This window comes from Lotus japonicus, chromosome 3 (assembly GCF_012489685.1).
Source record: "Lotus japonicus ecotype B-129 chromosome 3, LjGifu_v1.2".
Taxonomy (NCBI): Eukaryota; Viridiplantae; Streptophyta; class Magnoliopsida; order Fabales; family Fabaceae; genus Lotus; species Lotus japonicus.
The window spans coordinates 82419859-82438253 of record NC_080043.1 but is presented as its reverse complement, the minus strand read 5'-3'; the positions used below and the strand labels follow the sequence as shown (position 1 = coordinate 82438253).

General features: G+C 36.1%; 2 protein-coding genes across 3 annotated transcripts; both read right to left on the bottom strand.

Annotated features, from left to right (window-relative positions):
• Nucleotides 1–692: 692 nt before the first annotated feature.
• LOC130746494 (PHD finger protein ALFIN-LIKE 4-like) lies at nt 693–4566 on the bottom strand. The gene is made up of 5 exons (XM_057599133.1): nt 4258–4566; nt 3407–3439; nt 2194–2422; nt 1881–2016; nt 693–1275 (listed from the first exon to the last, which is right to left on the bottom strand). The coding sequence occupies exons 1-5, from the start codon at nt 4352–4354 to the stop codon at nt 985–987; spliced, it is 786 nt and encodes a 261-aa protein (XP_057455116.1). The 5' UTR covers nt 4355–4566; the 3' UTR covers nt 693–984.
• Nucleotides 4567–9297: 4731 nt separating this feature from the next.
• On the bottom strand, nt 9298–13809 carry LOC130746492 (nuclear transcription factor Y subunit A-3-like). Of its 2 annotated transcripts, none has more exons than XM_057599130.1 (6): nt 13587–13809; nt 11924–12169; nt 11447–11595; nt 11297–11371; nt 10035–10202; nt 9298–9956 (listed from the first exon to the last, which is right to left on the bottom strand). In XM_057599130.1, the coding sequence occupies exons 2-6, from the start codon at nt 12069–12071 to the stop codon at nt 9567–9569; spliced, it is 930 nt and encodes a 309-aa protein (XP_057455113.1). In that variant the 5' UTR covers nt 12072–12169; nt 13587–13809; the 3' UTR covers nt 9298–9566. The 2 variants fall into 2 exon arrangements, with proteins under 2 accessions (XP_057455113.1, XP_057455114.1); XM_057599131.1 differs by having other exon boundaries at nt 11924–12060.
• Between the last annotated feature and the right edge of the window lie 4586 nt (nt 13810–18395).

The following is an 18395-nucleotide window of genomic DNA, read 5'->3' as shown; positions in this document are numbered from 1 at the left end:
TTTTCTTTTTCTGAAAACTGTTTTTAAGAATTATTTCTGAAAACTATTTTAAAAACTGAAAACTAAAACTGCTATCAAACAGGCCCTAATACTCCTACTTCTTCTCCCACACAATTGGTCAACAGAAGAAAATTCATACTCTCTGAATCCTCAAGGGAAGAAAGCAGTCATGCACAATCCACCTCACAAATAACGTTCCAATAACTAGTTTTTTTAAATATGAAGTATAATATACAAATAAAAATTAATTTCTAGTTTACATAGAATTTTCGAAAAATAAATTACTTTATCATGGCTATATAATAAGATAAGTACTTATTAGTGTAAGCGCTAATCAATCTTTTCTTGATTACATTGAGTATACAAATAACTCCTTATTGATATAAGTTATAAGCACTAGCCAATTCCTCATCGAATGCCAATGGGAAGATGCAATCGCCTCAATTGAACGTTGCAACAATCTTCCTAGATCCAGAAATCTGTAGTCCCCAAACTGTATCTCATTCTCTGTTCTACTAATAAAGTTTCGACATGTCTAGCTTTGTAAATTGTAACTGTCCATTGTCTTTTTAAATTGACATGACAAGATTTCATTGGTGGAACAGAAAATTAAGACATCATTTAAAAACCAAAGATCTTTAATCCGTCCAGCCTTATAAACGCATGCAAAATGGCTGACCAGGTAAGCAAACTAGCAACAACATCATAACATCATTTCAAATAAATTCCTGTTTAATTACCCTAGTTTCCCCTTAACATTCAGGAAAAAAAACTTCACTTTCCCAGTCATCACTGCATAAACTACAAATTGAACAAACACAAGGCATCAACTGAATTGCAGCTGACATAAATTAAACCAGCACAGCAGAATCCTAAAGACTAGAAAAGAAACCTACACGTGTCCAACAGAAACTATCCATTTAACTGCAAAATCTAAGAACAATAGCAAAACAACATAATCAGCAAATACTCCAACAAAGATTGTCAAGTGCGAACTCTCTTGTTAGTGCATGATGGGCACTTGTATTGCTTGATATGCTCAGCCCTAGCAGGAGTGATCTTCACACACTTCCCGTGAAACCACTTCTCACAGATGTCACAGCAAATCCAGAATTCATCAGTGCCATAATGGTCACCACAAGCCCCACACAAGGTCTCTCCATGCTCATCATCATCCTCCTCATCATCATCATCGTCATCTTGCTCATCCAGTTCTTCATCCTCGTCTTTTGGTGGCAATGGCTTTGACTGCCTAACCTGAGATTCTGGAGCCCGCTGCACCACCAGCCAACAATTGAGTGAGAAAACAAACTAGCTAAGGAATAAAAGAGAACCCTATAATAAGAGTCTGAGTATTTCTATACCCAACCCACACAACTTTGTAGTGAAATTGCAGAATCATATTCTATTTAAACCATGGCATCCAAGTTCCGAAATAGACTTTAAAAACATTAACGTGATATAATCGTACCACTATCAGTCAGAAAAGCAAATTTACTTTTATTGCCCTTACTTTTAAAATACAATTTTGGGTTTTAAAATATGAGGAAGGACCTTTTAATCACACAAATCATTTCTCTTCCAAATGCCCCCACTTTTGGAGGGAAGATAAAATTGAGTTGAGAGGGATTTTGGCTCTACATTCCCCTCCCCTTCCAAAATTTGAACCAAAACAGGAAGGTTTGGAAAAATCCCTCTCCTCCCTCTTACATTATAATATTCTTGTATTAGCAACCAGTTTGGTAGTAGATTTATCTTCTGAAAATGATATAGATCTACCCCACACACTAAATACTATTTCACCATTCCAGCACAGAAACAAGGATGCATGAAAAATAGATGTATTTGTCACACGTAGTTGAGAGGATAGAAATATTTACTGCTTTAGAGCTGGACTTGGATTTGCTGCCGCTGTGGTTTGAAGCTGAAGACTTCTCCTTAACTTGTTTCTTTGCAGCACCAGTAACAACTTCAAATATTGTTGGCAGTTCATTGATCATATTGAAAAGGCGTTTCCTGCATTACAAATGCAAATCATGAGTACATGGATGAATAAGAAACATAAAGAAAGAACTGAACCAATGTGATCACTCAGACAAGCAAAACCCTAACTTCTTTGTTATTGTCAACCATCCTAAGTCATCTTTTTTATAGTTAACTGCAGATAAGAATATAGGTTAGAGTATGCAGTACCTGTCAGCTTTGTCAAACCCAAATCTGGCTCCGAAATAGAAGGCAATACCAAGTAACCATGCATCACTATGGACAGCAACTAGGGATAACCAATCTTTTTCGTGCATGCCATCCCTAGCAAAGTTAATGCCTAGCACAGGCTCAGGAAGTTCTGGTGGAACTTCTTCAGCAGGTAAATTTACTTCCCACTGCTCACTTGGAAAGCCATACAAGCACAAATTCTCTTTCTCTGAAAGAATCAAGTAACTGATTTATAAAACACAAGTACCAAATAAAATACCTAAAAAGGAAAACATTATAAACTTATAATCCCTACAAACATTTTGTAATCCTTTATATACAGTATTTTCTTTACAGCTAGAAGAGCTGCATAATAATATCTTTATTTCCAAAGAAAACTTTACAATCAAGAGAATTTTGAGAAGTATCAAAGCATCAAATGCGAAAACAATATTGACATGATAGGTTGGCAATGCAATCACCCTAAGAATGGTCAATAACCAAAATTGATAATCAAGTTATAGCAACAGAGTAACAACTCATGGACTTCATGGTTAAAACTTTGCACCATGCCAATCCCTAGTGTCATTCAGCTCATCATATTGTTTACTATATTCAACCTTTACATTATTCTTGAATACAATCTGTAATTACATTTAAACATATAAAGCAAACAAAACCCGGCACATCAGTATTCAAAATAACAAAACCCAGCACAAGGAACGCAGTACAAAACCCAGCACATCAGAATTCAGGGTAACAAAATCACATGACAAAGAACAGTTAACTTTAAGACGAAACACATAACTAAGCTCCAACTCAAGACACCACAAAGGAATTACTATTAGAGAGGAATAGAACATATTAGCTAGTTTTAGATGATGTTCCTTGAGGCAAGAACGAAGAGGTGTAAATTAATCTTGAGATCAAATAACTTGAAGACTTTAAAATAGAAGCATCTCATAAGATTAACTGCAGTACATATATTAAAGAAGAAAAGTGTGAAACTAAGTGCAAACCCAAGAAACCAATAATAATCAAACCTGCACTCAGCAAAAAATCCTTCGAATACAACAATAAATCAACAGAGTGATAATTAAATTTTATAAAGGCCCCAATTGCAATCAGCCCCCAGCAAGTTAAAAACCAATTTACTATTCCAAAACATAAATGATGCGGCACACAAAGACCGTGAAAAGAGAGAGTAACTGACCAGGATCACATTGGCTATAGAAATCTTCAACATCTGCAACAGCATGACCAAGCAGAAAAAAGTTCATCAGTATGGAAAAGCTTTCAAAAGCTTCATATATATAAACTTATAAGTAAACATAAAAGCTGAATGATGTAGTGAAGTACTGAATGTCATATTCGAGTATTGAAAATGAATGTTAATATAAATTAAATGGAAAATATAAGAATATGACAAGCAAAACAAAGCATTGTATATCAATTTCCAGTTAACATATAGAATATCCTCCGCATCAAGCGCAACGCAAACCTAAGTCAAGCAAACTAAAAGGAAAATGACCAGAACAACACAAAACAACCCAATTCTCAAATCAAACCAATTTTGAATGATAAAGCACAATTAGGGTTTTACAAATCAAACCCTAACAATGCAAGTTCACAAGATACTCAAACACTAAAAATTTGCACACAGCTTAGGAAAACTCAAATTTCCAGCAGAAACTAAAGTAAAAATCAAAAACAAAAACAAAACACCTCAACCATGTCAATTCCTCAATTTAAACAAACATGGCGCACTTTTTTTCAGTGAAATTTTTCAAAAAATCCAAACTTTCTCATTCAAAACTCAAGAAAATTCCCCTTAATCTTGTCAAAAACAACAACAGCGATACTGAAAAACAAAACCCACCCGGATTTGATGACCCATTAAGCGAAATTGAAAAATAAAATCAAAAAACAAGAACTTCACACAGAAAGCACATTACTTTACTACGAAAACGGCGTTGAACACAGTAATTGAATTGAAAAATTGAAATTAAAAAAAAAAACTTTGAAATTCAAATGGAAAAAAAATGGTGGGTTTTATGAATATACCGGAAGTAAGAGCTTTGATGAGACCAGCGCGACGACCCTTGAAATCCCTGAAAACCTCTTCGACGGTGCGAGGATTATACTGTGCGCGCGAGTCCATGGCTTCTTCCTCTGGTGCAGTGAAAGCGAAATCAGAGGAAGCAGAGAGAGAGAGAGAGAGAGAGGGTGAAAACGAAGTCGTTTAGGGTTGAAGGAGATTTGACAGAGGAAGAGTGAAGGAGAAGGTGGGAGGAGTGGTGGTGGTGGCTCTCTCTCTCTCTCTCGCTGCTGCTTCTTCTGCAGTCTGCAGAATTTGCACTTCACAACAACTCTTTCTTCTTTTTATTTTTTTTTTCTTTTTCTATTTATGTTAATTTTGATTATTTTATGATATAAATAATATTTAATATTGTTTTGCTATTAATGATATTAAGAAAATTTATTTCAAAAAAAAGAGATTAAGAAAATTATTAAAAAATTGTGTATTCAGTTTTTTTTTTTTTACTGTGTGTTGCAGTTCAAATACATTGAACTTTTTGTACTTGGTAAAATTTGGGTCAAAATTTATGAATATTGCTTTGCAACTTGCAAGTGCATCATCCTCTGCACCACACGTCATTTTAATTAAAAAATTATCATGTTTTTGCAAATAAATTATTTCTCAATCAGTCTTCACTTTTTCAAAACTGCATCATGCTCACGTTATTTAACCCTATGATGTATTTTGAAAAAAAATATATATATGTATACATATATACACTTGTTTATTTCAGTTTACACAAAATAAGTGTATTTCAAAAAAAAAGTTTACAAAATATGTGATTTTAATTTTATTAATTGTATTAACTATTTTAATTGTAATTATATTAAACTATTAATTATAAAATAAAAATAACGTTTTCATTTTCTATGAAATGGAAACAATTGAGAGCACTTAGGTGAAAAGCAGTGACAATGACAGCGGTGGTGGAGGTGGTAGTGACAGTGATGGAGGAGGTTAAGGTCGGTTATGACGGTGTCAGTGAAAATCATAACAAACATATTTTCTTAAGATTAAAAATTTGAAAATAAAAACTATTTTTAAAAATATAAACAAAATGTTTTTCACACCAACCAGATCTTGCACAAGCTTTAAAATCTTAAGTGTACTTTTGGAAGATACACGATCGGAAATGGTGTACATAGATGCAGTGTGAGTATTTAAAGTCACCCTAAATGACATGATGTGTCGCTAAGTATTTATATCAGGATGCTCTCCATTGGAAAAAAAATTTGAGTGTCAACTTGTTTCATCTGACCATTGATTTATGTGTATTTGATAAGAGCAATGCTATATAGTACGAGAGGGCATGTACGAAGAATGCACGAGAGTAATTTTGTGGCGGTTAACCGCCACAAAATTACAACTGCCAAAAAAAAAAGCAAACCTACTATTTCTGGCGGTTCAAAACCGCCACAAAATTACAACTGTCAAAATAAAAAGAAAAGCTACAGTTTCTGGCGGTTTCTAACCGCCAGAAAATGCTTCGTGCGTGGTGCACGAGCCCCAAGGTCGTGCCCCACAGCATTTTCCATTTGATAATTCAAGAAGTGAGAGAAAACTTTAGATATTGTTTGATTGCAGTTTTGAAAAACTAAATTTAAAAGTTGTTTTAGAAAATTTTGATGAAGTAACCATTAACTTGTTGGGTTTTAGACTCTCTTTCTATATGCAAAAAAACTCAATTTATGCGAGCACACTCATCTCACATATTTTAATAGAGATGTTATATTAGAGTAAGAGAGAGTTCACTTTGATAAAAAAGGCAAGAAATAAGTGAGAGAGAAGAGTGGATAGACACATTTCACCAGTGTTATAAAACTCGGACCAGACCGGCCGGTTCGACTGGTTGAATCGGGAATCGGACCCCCTGACCGGTCCGAGCCATTAAATGGATCGGCCATGCAATTCAACCGGTATGAACCGGTTTGGACCGGCCGGTTCAGGGAATAAACCGGCGACTCAGCCGGTTTTTTTATGGACCTGTCAGTTTTTTTTTTTTTTTTTTCTGATTTTGTCTTTTTTTTTGTCAAAACTGTTTTTGATTGTGAGTTATTTAAAAAAATTCATAGCTAGGACTTGAACACAGAACCTTGAAGGAAGAAAGCTAATCCAAATTTCCACTACACCACTTTGCTTCTTGTTAGGAAGAATGCATATTATTTTATATATATGATATACTAAATATTTTAAATTATTATATTTTTTTAATATAAACCGAGTCAAGCAATCGAACCAATGACCCAGTGGTTGAACCATTGACCCAGTGTCTCGACCGAGTCGATCACCGGTCCGAGTCTGATAACACTGCATTTCACCCAAACTCAAAGAAGTTTGTGATAGATTCATCACTGCAACTTTCTTAACCGTTTGATTGGGCTGAAATTTGGACATCATGTTTGCAACTTGTGTTTTTTCATTCTGAACGGTTGATGGGTGAGTGCCTAAAATGGAATAAAACACGGTACAACAGCAGCGCATAGTTTTAGTTTTTCTAGTTTTCTTGGTTCTATATTTTATATTTGTTACTTTGTTGTTGCCAATTGTTGAGCACAATTTGTGCTGCTATATGAGACTCTTATACCCTTATTTTGATCATAGTGGAGCATGATTGACTAAAATGAGCCAATCGTTTTTTACTTCTCGCATTAAGAATGTTTTTCCATATAAAAATCTTGTGTCTCTTCGTTTGTGTGATTTTAAGTTGCTGCGATTATTTGTTATTGCCCTGTTTGAGTTATTCTTGCTATTATGTAGAATTTTCTATCAGAGTGGCACTAGAGCTCTTTTGTTTGGGATTGTTTAACTTGCTTGAATGATAGAGACAAATAGAAATATGATGGTTTGTTTGAACTTTGAATAAACTAATTATCACTTTTAGAAGGAAAAACGAATGATTTGTTATTTGTGAAAATTTTATATCTTCCCATGTTTGCTATTGAGAAGTTGAAATCCAAGTTTGATGAGGATTGAAGTTTTGAACATCAACAGGTTTGTGGTTTTATTTGGCTGTATGTAGAATGTTTATAATCACATTGCTAATAAGGAAGATGTAAAATTCTTATGGAAAGAAGATTGAATCTTTATATGTTTTAAAAGGGAATAATGAATTATATTTATTGAGTTCGTTTATGAATTTGAGATATAATTAAGGAAGAAACTTCTATTAATGACCCACCTTTTTTTCTCTCTTCAAAAAATCACATATATCTGATTTACTAAATTACTCAAGTCAAGTATTATTGATTCATTTTGGTTTTTTTTCTTATGAAAACAGATTGCATATTTATTGAGATAAATTACTACCGTGGCCCTTGAAAGTCGAGGCGTTACATTATATAAAAGTTAATATAAATAATGAAACATAGGAAAACAACCCATAGAGGTCTGTCAAACCCAAGACAAGTCTCCATACCAAAATCTAACATATGCTAGCTTCAGTTAATGGAAATTTATGAGGAAATAAGGTTCTTCTTCCTCTTCCTCTTCTTCTATCACTATGGGATATATAGGTTCTGCTATAGCAGTAACTGGTTCTGAAACTTGTTCTTCAGTCGTGGGTGCTGCAACTTCTTCAGCATTTTCCTCTTCTTTCAGTGGCAGATTGAGACGTGCAGACAAATAAAGGATGTTGAGTATGTTTTGGAAAAGGAGCTTGAGCTTTTGCAGCCTTTTCTTCTCAATCTATATAAGATAAACTGGCAACAATACTCTCATTAGCCTCAGAAGCAGGTGTACTAGATTCACCATTGTTAATCTTCTTTAAAATAATCCTCCCGAGCATCCAGAGCGCACACGAGGGAAGCCAACCATGATAGAAAAGGAATCAATTATTAAGATGACACCAACTCCAAGATCATCACTAGTTTTCACTGGAGGGCATTCGTGGCTGAAATCATGATATACATTGTTTGTCAGGTGAACCTGTTGGGGGATTGTTGGCCATAACAACATTGTTGTAGCTGATCCAGTGATAAACAAGGCCAAGCTGAAGAATCCTGTAAAAAGCCTGTTCTTAAACATAGCCCTTTTTGGGACAACCTTTCCTTTGTATGGGTAAACAGGCGCCCAATCGCGGAGGATGCAATATGAAATACCAGTGAGAGGATACCTCAATGCAGTTGTAGGATCATGTGGGAAATTACATGTCCTAGTTCCATCACCCGCAAGTAATGGTGTTCCGGCTACAGGCTTCGTGTTGTCAGCCATAAATCCGAAAAGAACAGCAAGAATTCCCAATACTATCACGGTACTGCGAACCATTTGTTGAACGGTTGCCGCCATATTGTCCGGTGGATTTTGAAGTCAGAAAGGATCAAGGTGTGATTGTAGTGGGGGATTCGGTGATGGTTGCTCCAGCGACGGAGATAGCTGCTTTGGCAGCGGATGAAAATCTGGTCGTAACGCTCAAGCATTTAAGGGATGCCGGTTATGGTATATATTGAGGAATTAATGGTTTTGCCATGTTTCAAAAATTTAACAACCGGACAGGAGGATGTTCAGGAGGAATTCCAGGAGGCTATACCAGTTTCAAATGTCTGGCATTGATTCATTTTGGTAGTTTTCCATTGTGCGGTGGATAGTATTTGATTTGGTCCATTGAGCTAAACTCACCACAAAAACAATGAATAGCCTAAATGGTAATTGATGGATTAAAATTTCGAAGTCCTGGGTTAAAAATAAAAGAAACTAAATTTAAGTCCTGAGATGTTTTCCAATATTAAAAGACATGTAATTAAAAACAGAAAAAATATCTTCTAACAACCTAGGTATTTTAAACAGGGCCCACTGGGGGTGTAAATATTTTCTTTATCTACCAAAAAAGTTATTTTAAACAGGTTTTTTCAATTTTTTTATAAAAGAAAATAATTTTTAAAAACTGTAATCAAACATGAACATTCATGTCTGGAGTTATCTACTATTCAAAACAACTATGAACTACCCACTAATGCTTGTGAGGGCGTTACCAAGACCATTTAAAGTACAATATAAACCAAAGGAAACACGACAAGGACCGAACGGAATTTTTGCAATGTTCTTCTTTGACCAAACATTTTCAGAGTAGTAATACATAATACATAATATATAGCAAAGGTCCCTATCCTTATTCTTGGACAATTAACAAAACATAATATCTGGCAAAGGTTCCTATCCTTGTTCTTGAACAATTAACATGAAAACAAACTAGTAAGACATAATATAAATGAGCCAAGGATGACTTCCCAATGGAACACAAGCAGTTACCTTCTCCAACTGAATGCAGAGGAATAACTAGCTACAATGTGCCACTTTTTCAGAGAAGAACTGATAGATGGTGTGGATTCCCACCACCACCACTACCCATGTTTGCCGCGTAACCCTGCATATTTCTTCCAATATGAGAAGGGTAACCACACAGTCTGAACTCTAATTCCTGTTGCTTGAGGATGCAGTCACTGTTAGATCCACTTGTAACATCAGAACAGGTGGTTGCGGAAACACCATCTCCGTAGTTTTCCACTCGACCGACCTCAGATTCTGACATGTTTCCGCTCAGATTCAACTGAGTACAATTGGACGCACCAAAGCCATGGTTCTTTGAAGTGAGCTTTGACTCTTGGAGCTTTTTTGTGTTCAGGAAACGTCCGCCAGAACCTCTAGCTCTTTTCATTGCATGTAGATGGCGTGACTCGTGAAGATATGGCTGCAGAACACAATATTCATAATATGGTTCAGAAAAAAATTGATCTTAAAAGGGAGAAGAAGCAAAATTTGTACTTACTTTCCGATTTTTGGCGAGTTTGTTCTGTGCTTCGAGCTTTGCACGATACTGTCTGCGCCTGAGAATAGCATGGTACTGCTTTGCATTCACATATATGGGTTCCTCACTGAGATCAAGCGGCAGAGGAATTCGAACAGGAGCCATTCCTATTAGCTGGGCATGGTGAATCTGGACAGATTTTGATAGCATAGTTTATATATCTAAGAATTCAGTTATGGACAGAATTCATCTTTCATGTTACAAGCATGTAAGTTCACTAGAAGTTTCATGATTTTATGTGACAACTTTAGGTAATTAATTTAATTTAGGAACAAATTCGTCAATCCAAAATAGAAGCTTGAATTGTAGCCATAGAAAGCCCACTTTCCTTTTCCACCACCTTTGGGAAAGTTTAAGAATAACTATGATGTCTAGTGAAGAATGCATCTCTAATTATTCAAGTTTAATAATAAAAAATCTTAGGTCAAATATAAGAAACAAGCTCTCCATGCTCCACCTTAAAAGGTAATTTTATAAATAATAAAAGCAATGAAAGAATAAGAATCTGATCCACAACGAGAAGAGTAGAGCTGATAATCATTTTTAAATAGAAAGATTCTTCACAAAACATACTTTATGAACTATAAGAATCTGTGAGGTTGGGAAATTATCTGTAGCACAACACATTGTAAAATTAATTAAGCATGGATGACTATCTAAGATTCCCAAGGATGTATAAACAGGACAACTAGAAAAGAGCATGGACCATGGACTATTCAATTATTAACTTAAAGAAGCACAGTAAAGGCATAAACAGGATTCAACCACTGCATCATTTACTCCTAGCAACATCTATTTGGAAGTCTATCAAAAACTCTGGACATGATTTATTCCAATTGAAAAGGGAACTATATATAATAATAAGAATATCATGCTATACCAGAAAGGCTTTTCCCTAAATCTCAGTCCATGACATAACAAAGCCTAGGCCATTCTCAGCATAATCAGAAGACACAGCATTGTACCAAACTTTGAAGGTAGAAGGAGGAGCAAGCATAAAGTGATTATCTCATACATCAGTTATAAACAGAATACTCCAGATAAAACATAAATCTGATGCCATAACTCTGTCAAACAAGAATTTTAACATTTTATTTTACGGTTAAGGCTGGAGACAAACTGAGAGAAATAGAGCTTGTTTGGGTACAGACCACGGAACACTTAGGTCCGCGTCCACATGGGCTCATAGACAAAAATGGAAAATAAATGAATGAATATCTTACATTAGGCTGTGGCCCATATGGAGCAGCTAGTAGGCCACTGAAGCATGGCTCAGCATGGTGGAAAGCAATATTCGCCTGAACAGTAAATTTTCGGTAAGAGATGAGCAAATTATCTTCTGTCCACTAAGAAACAAGCACATATATACTTACAAGTGATTGGTTGTAGCTCAATTGTGAAGGAGGGAAGGTAAAATCCCGAGTCACTGCAGATGACCTGATGAAACCTTCCACACTCTCTTCCCCAGTTTTGCTTACTGTTGAACAATCAGAAGAATTGCTATACTGAACAGAAATTTGACCTAGAGCAAAATACTCATCAATACCCATTAGGAAGTAACAAAACATTTTCTGACACTAGTTAAGCAATCTAAGATCAATTTCAACTTTTGAAAGAATAGCTTATTATAATTTTTTCTACCATTGTCAATGGTAACTGAGGAGATTTTATTAAGAATTGCAGAATAATCAGAAATTGCATATACTTCATTTCTATTCTTTTACCATACATAGTACTACACCTGAAGCTTCACAATAGAATAGATATGCCTAAAACAGATAAAATTAATAACATGCAATTGATAAGCAGAGTCAGAAATACAGATATAGACAGGATTTCAATAGCAATACCTGATTGTGCTGAACCAACTTTCGGATAAGATTGCCCTGTTGATTGAGTTGAACAAGAATCTTGGTCTTGAAATTTCAAACTCAGTGGCTTAGTCTGGTGACATTGTTGTGGTAAAGAACTCATCTTCATGGTATAACTAGTGGACATGGACGATTGTTGCACACCAGATTCAGAAAAAGTACCCCATGATGAGAATCCAAGAACACAAGGAGATGTTAAATGGGTAGAATATGGGGCCAGAGAGCCTATCAGAGTAGCAATTCAATTACCACAAAATAATGAGAATAAAAAAAACTATGATGGGAAACCAGGATTTAGCTACAGCTTTCCCAATCAATAGTTTCCCAAAGTAGTATATACCTATCAGATTGCTGTTGCAGTTACTTAGCATTTAGCAACCAAACTATGCAAACCAATTGCAAGAACTTAGAAATTTGGAATGAGATGAGCATACCAAACTATAAATGAACATGTTAATCTTTACATGCACTTACGAAAAGACAAACAAGTTCAGTAGCTACTAGTTTATAAATAGTTATTGAGTATGGCCAATTGGCATACATCCTTGGATATGAGTTTTTGGCATATGTATACAGAAAACAAATCCATGCTTGTGAATTGGGGAAGAGTTTTATTTGACAGAAAAGTTGAAAACATTATCATCTTGTAACTGTCTTGAAATGAAAGATATCAGACAACATGAAATAGATTAATAGAGTATGTAGATGCTCCAATTAGATACATGTAAGGCCTTGGAACAGAGGTTCAAAAAAAGTATAAACCACTAGTTAATGTTTCAAATTTTGAATCCACTTATGCTGTGCACTCTATGACAATTGAATTGCCTTATAGAAGAAAGTCACATGCATCCTTCATCTAAACAATATAGCATGCTTGAATAGCTTCTCATATTACGACAGTTAAAAGCAAGGGTTAGTCTCTATTAGGAGGGACTGCCACAATTTCCCAAACTAGGAAGGACATATCAGTCAAAAGACCCAAAAAGAAGCTCTCTAGAATTGATTTGGCTTTAGAATCAATTATAGATGAGTTTCTAAACATGCACGCAGTAGGCCATCAAAAAGCAAGAAGCAACAACAAAGGCATTCCAATGAATAGGGTGTTAATAAATTAATGTGAAAAACATCAGAGTTTAGGATCATTCACAGACTGACAACCTTAAGAAAACAATCAAGCAGAAGACAGGATTGAACCAACACAAAAGAATAGAGATAGAATGCATGTGAACTGAAAGATAAGAAAGAGGGATTAAATGAAAAGAAATTCCTCCTTTTCAAGTTTCAGCTTATAATATCATGCAAGACATGACAAAATTGAAAAGCTTTTCCAAAAATGGTTAATTCCCCAGAATATTCACAGAAACAAGAACAAAACCATAGGCCATCTCTAAATAGAAGTGTGTCTCATTAGCCATAACAAGAATCCCACTATCAAAGATCAGCAACCTTATTATTGATTCACTACCATCCCATCAAAACTCCAAGTTAGAAAAATAAAGAAACTTTACCATAAGAAAAATAATACAGAAAAAAGGGGAATGAATGAATATAGACCAAAACAAGGCAAAAGGAGTTCAAAAGAGAGAAACCTCGGAAATTCCGTAAAGTGAAGAGGAATCAGAAATGGGATTTTGCTACTTACCAGAATCTGCATGTATGTATGTGTGAACTCTTAAACAAGAATCATAGCTACCACCACTGTCCACTACCCTGCAGTACTATCTTGTCTTTATAGTGTTTCACTCATGTTTGGTCTCTTTTAAGTCCAGCAGCTTGAAGGGATGTTTGCTCTCTCTCTCTCTCTCTCTCTGTCGCATTAACACATGTCAATCAAGTTAAGCTCATTCTCTCTCTACCCACTTCAAGACACTCCACCACCCTTTTCAATTCCCCAATACTATTATTTATTATTATCATGGTTAAAGAAAAAACTTGCAAGACAAGAATCCGTTATTTTATTTTTTTCCATAAAAGTTAAATTATTTTATAGGTTACTTATACTTTTACTATATTTTCCAAAATCAATTCTAACAACAAAGTTTTTCAGATTTCCATACTGTTGCAAACTGCAATGGCATTAGCTGTATTTACTCATTAATTTTCATAATATTTTTATTACTTTCAAATTTCAATATACCTGAAAGTCTGAAACCATGAATATAACTACAATTTTAAATATTGTTCATAATAAAAAAAAAAATCATTGATCTTTGATCAATTTCTTTAAGCCACTGGTGAGAAGAGCTACCATTTCATATCAGATTTTGAAAAGGTTAAAATATCAAGTTGTTTAGATACATTTTTCTTTTGTCAATTAGTGGAATTTAATAATATTTATTGGGAGGCGGGGTTTTAAATTTGAGGGTTTGAACATTGAAGCTCCCAGTCATCATATTCAGACTATGAACCCTCCTTCTTCCTCCTACCCTTAGACTTCTGTGTTTGTCATAAATGCCTGCGACAATCCTTAAATTAATCGTCATACTTGTATTTGTGTTTACAATAAAAATTTAATTTTGATGTAACTCTTGAATGAGGGGAAAAAAGTGTAAGAAAAAGAGTAAATTCTGTAAATTGTGTGTTTGGTAAGAACCGTAAGATTGAAAAAATAGATGGAAAAAGCATAGTTTTCCGCGTTATATTAGCGACATACACTCTCCGGTACATATAAAAGAAAAAAACATTTTAAGTTCATTCATTTAATGAATATATCTAGTCATTAATTGTGAATAGATACATTTATTAAATGAATGAACCTAAACTATTTTTTTTACTTATATATGTGATCGGATAGTATATACATTTAAGGAGAAATAAATAAAAAAGGCGTTTAATGGGATTTTAAAACTTTCATAAAAATAAAAAAAAATCACTTTTGTGATGGTTTGTATTGCAACAGTAAACTGTAAGAAAGAATATGTGTATTATAAATTTTCATGTACTTTGCATTTTGTGGCGGTTTCTGACAGACGCTAATATGTATGCTGAAAAAAGCCTCAATGTCCGTTAAACATTATGTAGAACTTGATGAAGATAGAATTAGCGACCAAACTTTAGAAGATAACTTCTTCATCTCAAATTCAATCACAATTTTACAAAATGACAATCAATATTGCATAAAAGAATATTAATAAAATAAAATAAAATGGGTTAACTTTTCATCCAGTTTGCTACTAATATATATTTTCTGACAATGTTGAGAGTATTGAAACTTGAATTTCCCTTTCACTAAATCGGTATCTTAGTAAAATGATAAAGTAAAATTAAAATATGACATTCTTTTTACCTTTGATCTCGATGTTCTTACCCGTTTAAAAAATTATAGTTTCACTTTTAACAAATAATTGCCTTAAGATTGGAATCTTCTCATCCTATCTAATTTACCTCAAAATCAAAATATTGATTCTTTTGGTACATTAAAATTTATAAACTAACATCTTATTTTGGTAACTTTAAAATACTGAGGTTTTTTTCACACTAACCTATAAGTCAACTTTTCATTACAAATAATCTTTTTGCAATATAAATTGTTTTAACATGTTAATAGTGGTTTCTAGTCTAATTTCAAGATTAATACCGATCCCTCTTTTTAATTTCTATAAACCATTGAAACTCTTGATGACAAGGTTCATAACATCTTCTACAAGATGGATAATCATTGTATGATAGTAATTGATTAGTTAATGAATCATGAAGACTATTATTCAAATTGTACACGGAAGAATAAAAGATGATATATAGGTTGTGGACTGGGCGGAGCATAAAGACTTCCATGCCCGCCCAAAACAAGGAGTCAGCCAGGCGAAAGAAGACATGGCGGGAATTGGTGAAACACTGAGGATTCTCGCCCTCCCCTTTAGGCGGACCCACAAGCCAGCTGGAAGATTCTTCTGGATTTGTCTTATATGCATAGGGATTTGGGCCCTGGTTGTCAGGCCCAAATGTAGGAAAAGTCCATATCATGATCAACCATCTATAAAAGGGAAGGTCATCACCTTGTACTGCAGACTTTTGAACAATTAATGAGAATATTCCCTTTTTATAACATCTTTGCTATTTAGGTGCTCTGCTAGGGTTTGCTTTCTATTCCTCTTCTGATGTAAGCTTACCTTAGGACTGAACATTGGCGCCGTCTGTGGCTCTAACCTAGATCTACCAGTGACGTAGAGGGTGAGAGTTACGATTCATGAAGACCCGTTCGTGCGGCGTGGGCCGCCGTGATCATCGCCGGAGAGGTGGTGGTCGTCAGGGCGGATGCGGCGGCGGTCGAGACAACAATCATGCAATACTTCAAGAGCAAGAGCAGGAGGCTTCCTCGGAAGGGGTTCACTCGGTGGCGCAGTCACCAGCGTCGCTGGTGAACTTAGCTCTGGGAAAGCCCTCAGATCTGATAGCCAAATCAGATCTAGGTGTCAAGCGACGATCAACGCCGCCTGAATATGTAAATTTAGAGGATCTTAAAAACAACGCTCCGAGGAAAACACAAGAAGTAATAACGGGTATCACGCCTGTGGCTTTGCAACAAATGTTGGATACTTTGCAAAAGGTACAAACCCAAAACGAGCAGTTACAAGCCCAGGTAGAATATTTAACTCAGAGGCAAGATTTTAAACAAGGACAACGTCTTGAGGCTGAGGACATCGTCGAATTTCAACCTTTTGTTCCAGCCATCACCAAGGTGGACATACCAAAGCATTTGCAAACAATGGCATTAGACGCCTTTTCGGGCGACTCTGATCCCATGGAACATTTGAGATACTTTAACACCAAGATGGTAATTGGTGGGGCGACGGACGAGGTGAAGTGTAGATTATTGCCTTCAACATTCAAGGGAATGGCAATGCAGTGGTTCATCAGACAACCGCCCTTCTCCGTTGACAATTTTACGGATATGTCTACTAAATTCTTAACTCAATTCTCCGCCAACAAAACTACAAAAGCAACTATGTTTGACCTCATCAGCATACATCAACAGCCAGGGGAGAAGCTAAAGACCTACGTGGCGCGCTTCAGTAAGATGGATGTTCAACTGGAGGAGGATAACCCGGATGTATGCCTGGCGTCTTTCAAAAATGACCTTAGGGCGGGGGATTTGAATCGAGATTTAACAAGGCGACCAGCGAGGGACATGATGGATCTTCGCGCTCGCGTTCAGGAATTCATCCTAATTGAGCAAGACGATCAGAAAAAGCAAGAAAGGGAGGAGGGGCGAAAACATGCCCAGCCTGGCGGTGTTTCGCAGGAGAAACCCAAGGCTGGAAAGGAAACAAGGATAGCTCAAACTCCACGTATGCCAAGGCCTGGACCATATCAAAACTCTAAACCCGGATTCCATAATACATGGCACAGAAATCCCCAAGGTACCACTACAGCCTCAGCTGGTCAACATGGTGCCTCGCCAACTCCAGTTCCACTTACTAAGTTGAATGCTCCCCTAAGCACCATCTTGAAAGCAGTTGGACAGACATTGCAGGGGGATTTGGAGGGGGCGCGATTTCTAGCATGGCCATAAAGCGTTATGTGGCGGCAGTACATTCCGTGCATGAGGCATACGAGGGCGAATGTGGGTTGAATCACTCTCCCATTATATTCACCCCTCAGGATTTTGCACATGTAATTCCTCATGACAACGACCCGATTGTAGTAACAATCAGGGTTAACAATTACATGACGAAAAAAGTGTTTTTAGATCAGGGATCTTCGGCGGACATCATTTATGGAGATGCCTTTGATCGCCTGAGGTTAAAGGAGTCAGACTTCAAACCATATAAAGGAACCCTGGTGGGATTTACAGGGGATCGTGTCAATGTGCGGGGATACGTGGAAATACCAACAACTTTTGGTGAAGGAGGGTTTGTCAAGAAATTTCAAGTGAAGTATCTAGTATTGGCGTGTAGAGCCAATTACAATGTACTTTTGGGGCGGGACACCCTTAACAAGTTATGCGCTGTAATTTCAACCGCTCATTTAACTGTCAAATACCCAGCCTGCAATGGGAAGGTCGAGGTCCTACGCGTAGATCAGAACGCAGCAAGAGAATGTTACCTAAGAAGTGTGGCGCTCTATGGGTGAAAGGCCGCCAAGGAAAGCCACCGTATCACAGAAATTTTTCCACAAGAAGGGTTTAGCTTAGACCCAAGGGATGATGCTGATGATTTCCGCCCACAACCTTTGGAAGAAATCAAATCGGCGCAAATCAATGATAGAGTTTTGAAGATTGGCAGAAGTTTAACAAAAGAGCAGGAGGAAAGGTTGATCACCCTTTTGGGCGATAATTTGGATCTCTTTGCGTGGGCAATTTATGATGTACCAGGGATTGACCCCAATGTGATCACTCATAAACTGGCCATACGGCCAGGGGCGACACCGGTCATCCAGCCAAGGTGAAGAATGAGTGATGAAAAGAACAAGGCAGTGCAAGTAGAAACTGAAAAATTAATCAAGGCTCAAT

Bases quoted from the DNA above. Each gene is read 5' to 3' on its own strand.
- LOC130746494 (XM_057599133.1), bottom strand. From the start codon at position 4,354: ATGGACTCGCGCGCACAGTATAATCCTCGCACCGTCGAAGAGGTTTTC. The intron at 3,440-4,257 runs GTATATTCATAA...ATGCTGTTGCAG, and splicing joins CATCAAAGCTCTTACTTCCG to ATGTTGAAGATTTCTATAGC. The intron at 2,423-3,406 runs GTCAGTTACTCT...TGATTCTTTCAG, and splicing joins CTATAGCCAATGTGATCCTG to AGAAAGAGAATTTGTGCTTG.
- LOC130746492 (XM_057599130.1), bottom strand. From the start codon at position 12,071: ATGTCCACTAGTTATACCATGAAGATGAGTTCTTTACCACAACAATGT. The intron at 11,596-11,923 runs GTATTGCTATTG...ATTTTGCTCTAG, and splicing joins AGTTGGTTCAGCACAATCAG to GTCAAATTTCTGTTCAGTAT. The intron at 9,957-10,034 runs GTAAGTACAAAT...TGTGTTCTGCAG, and splicing joins AACTCGCCAAAAATCGGAAA to CCATATCTTCACGAGTCACG.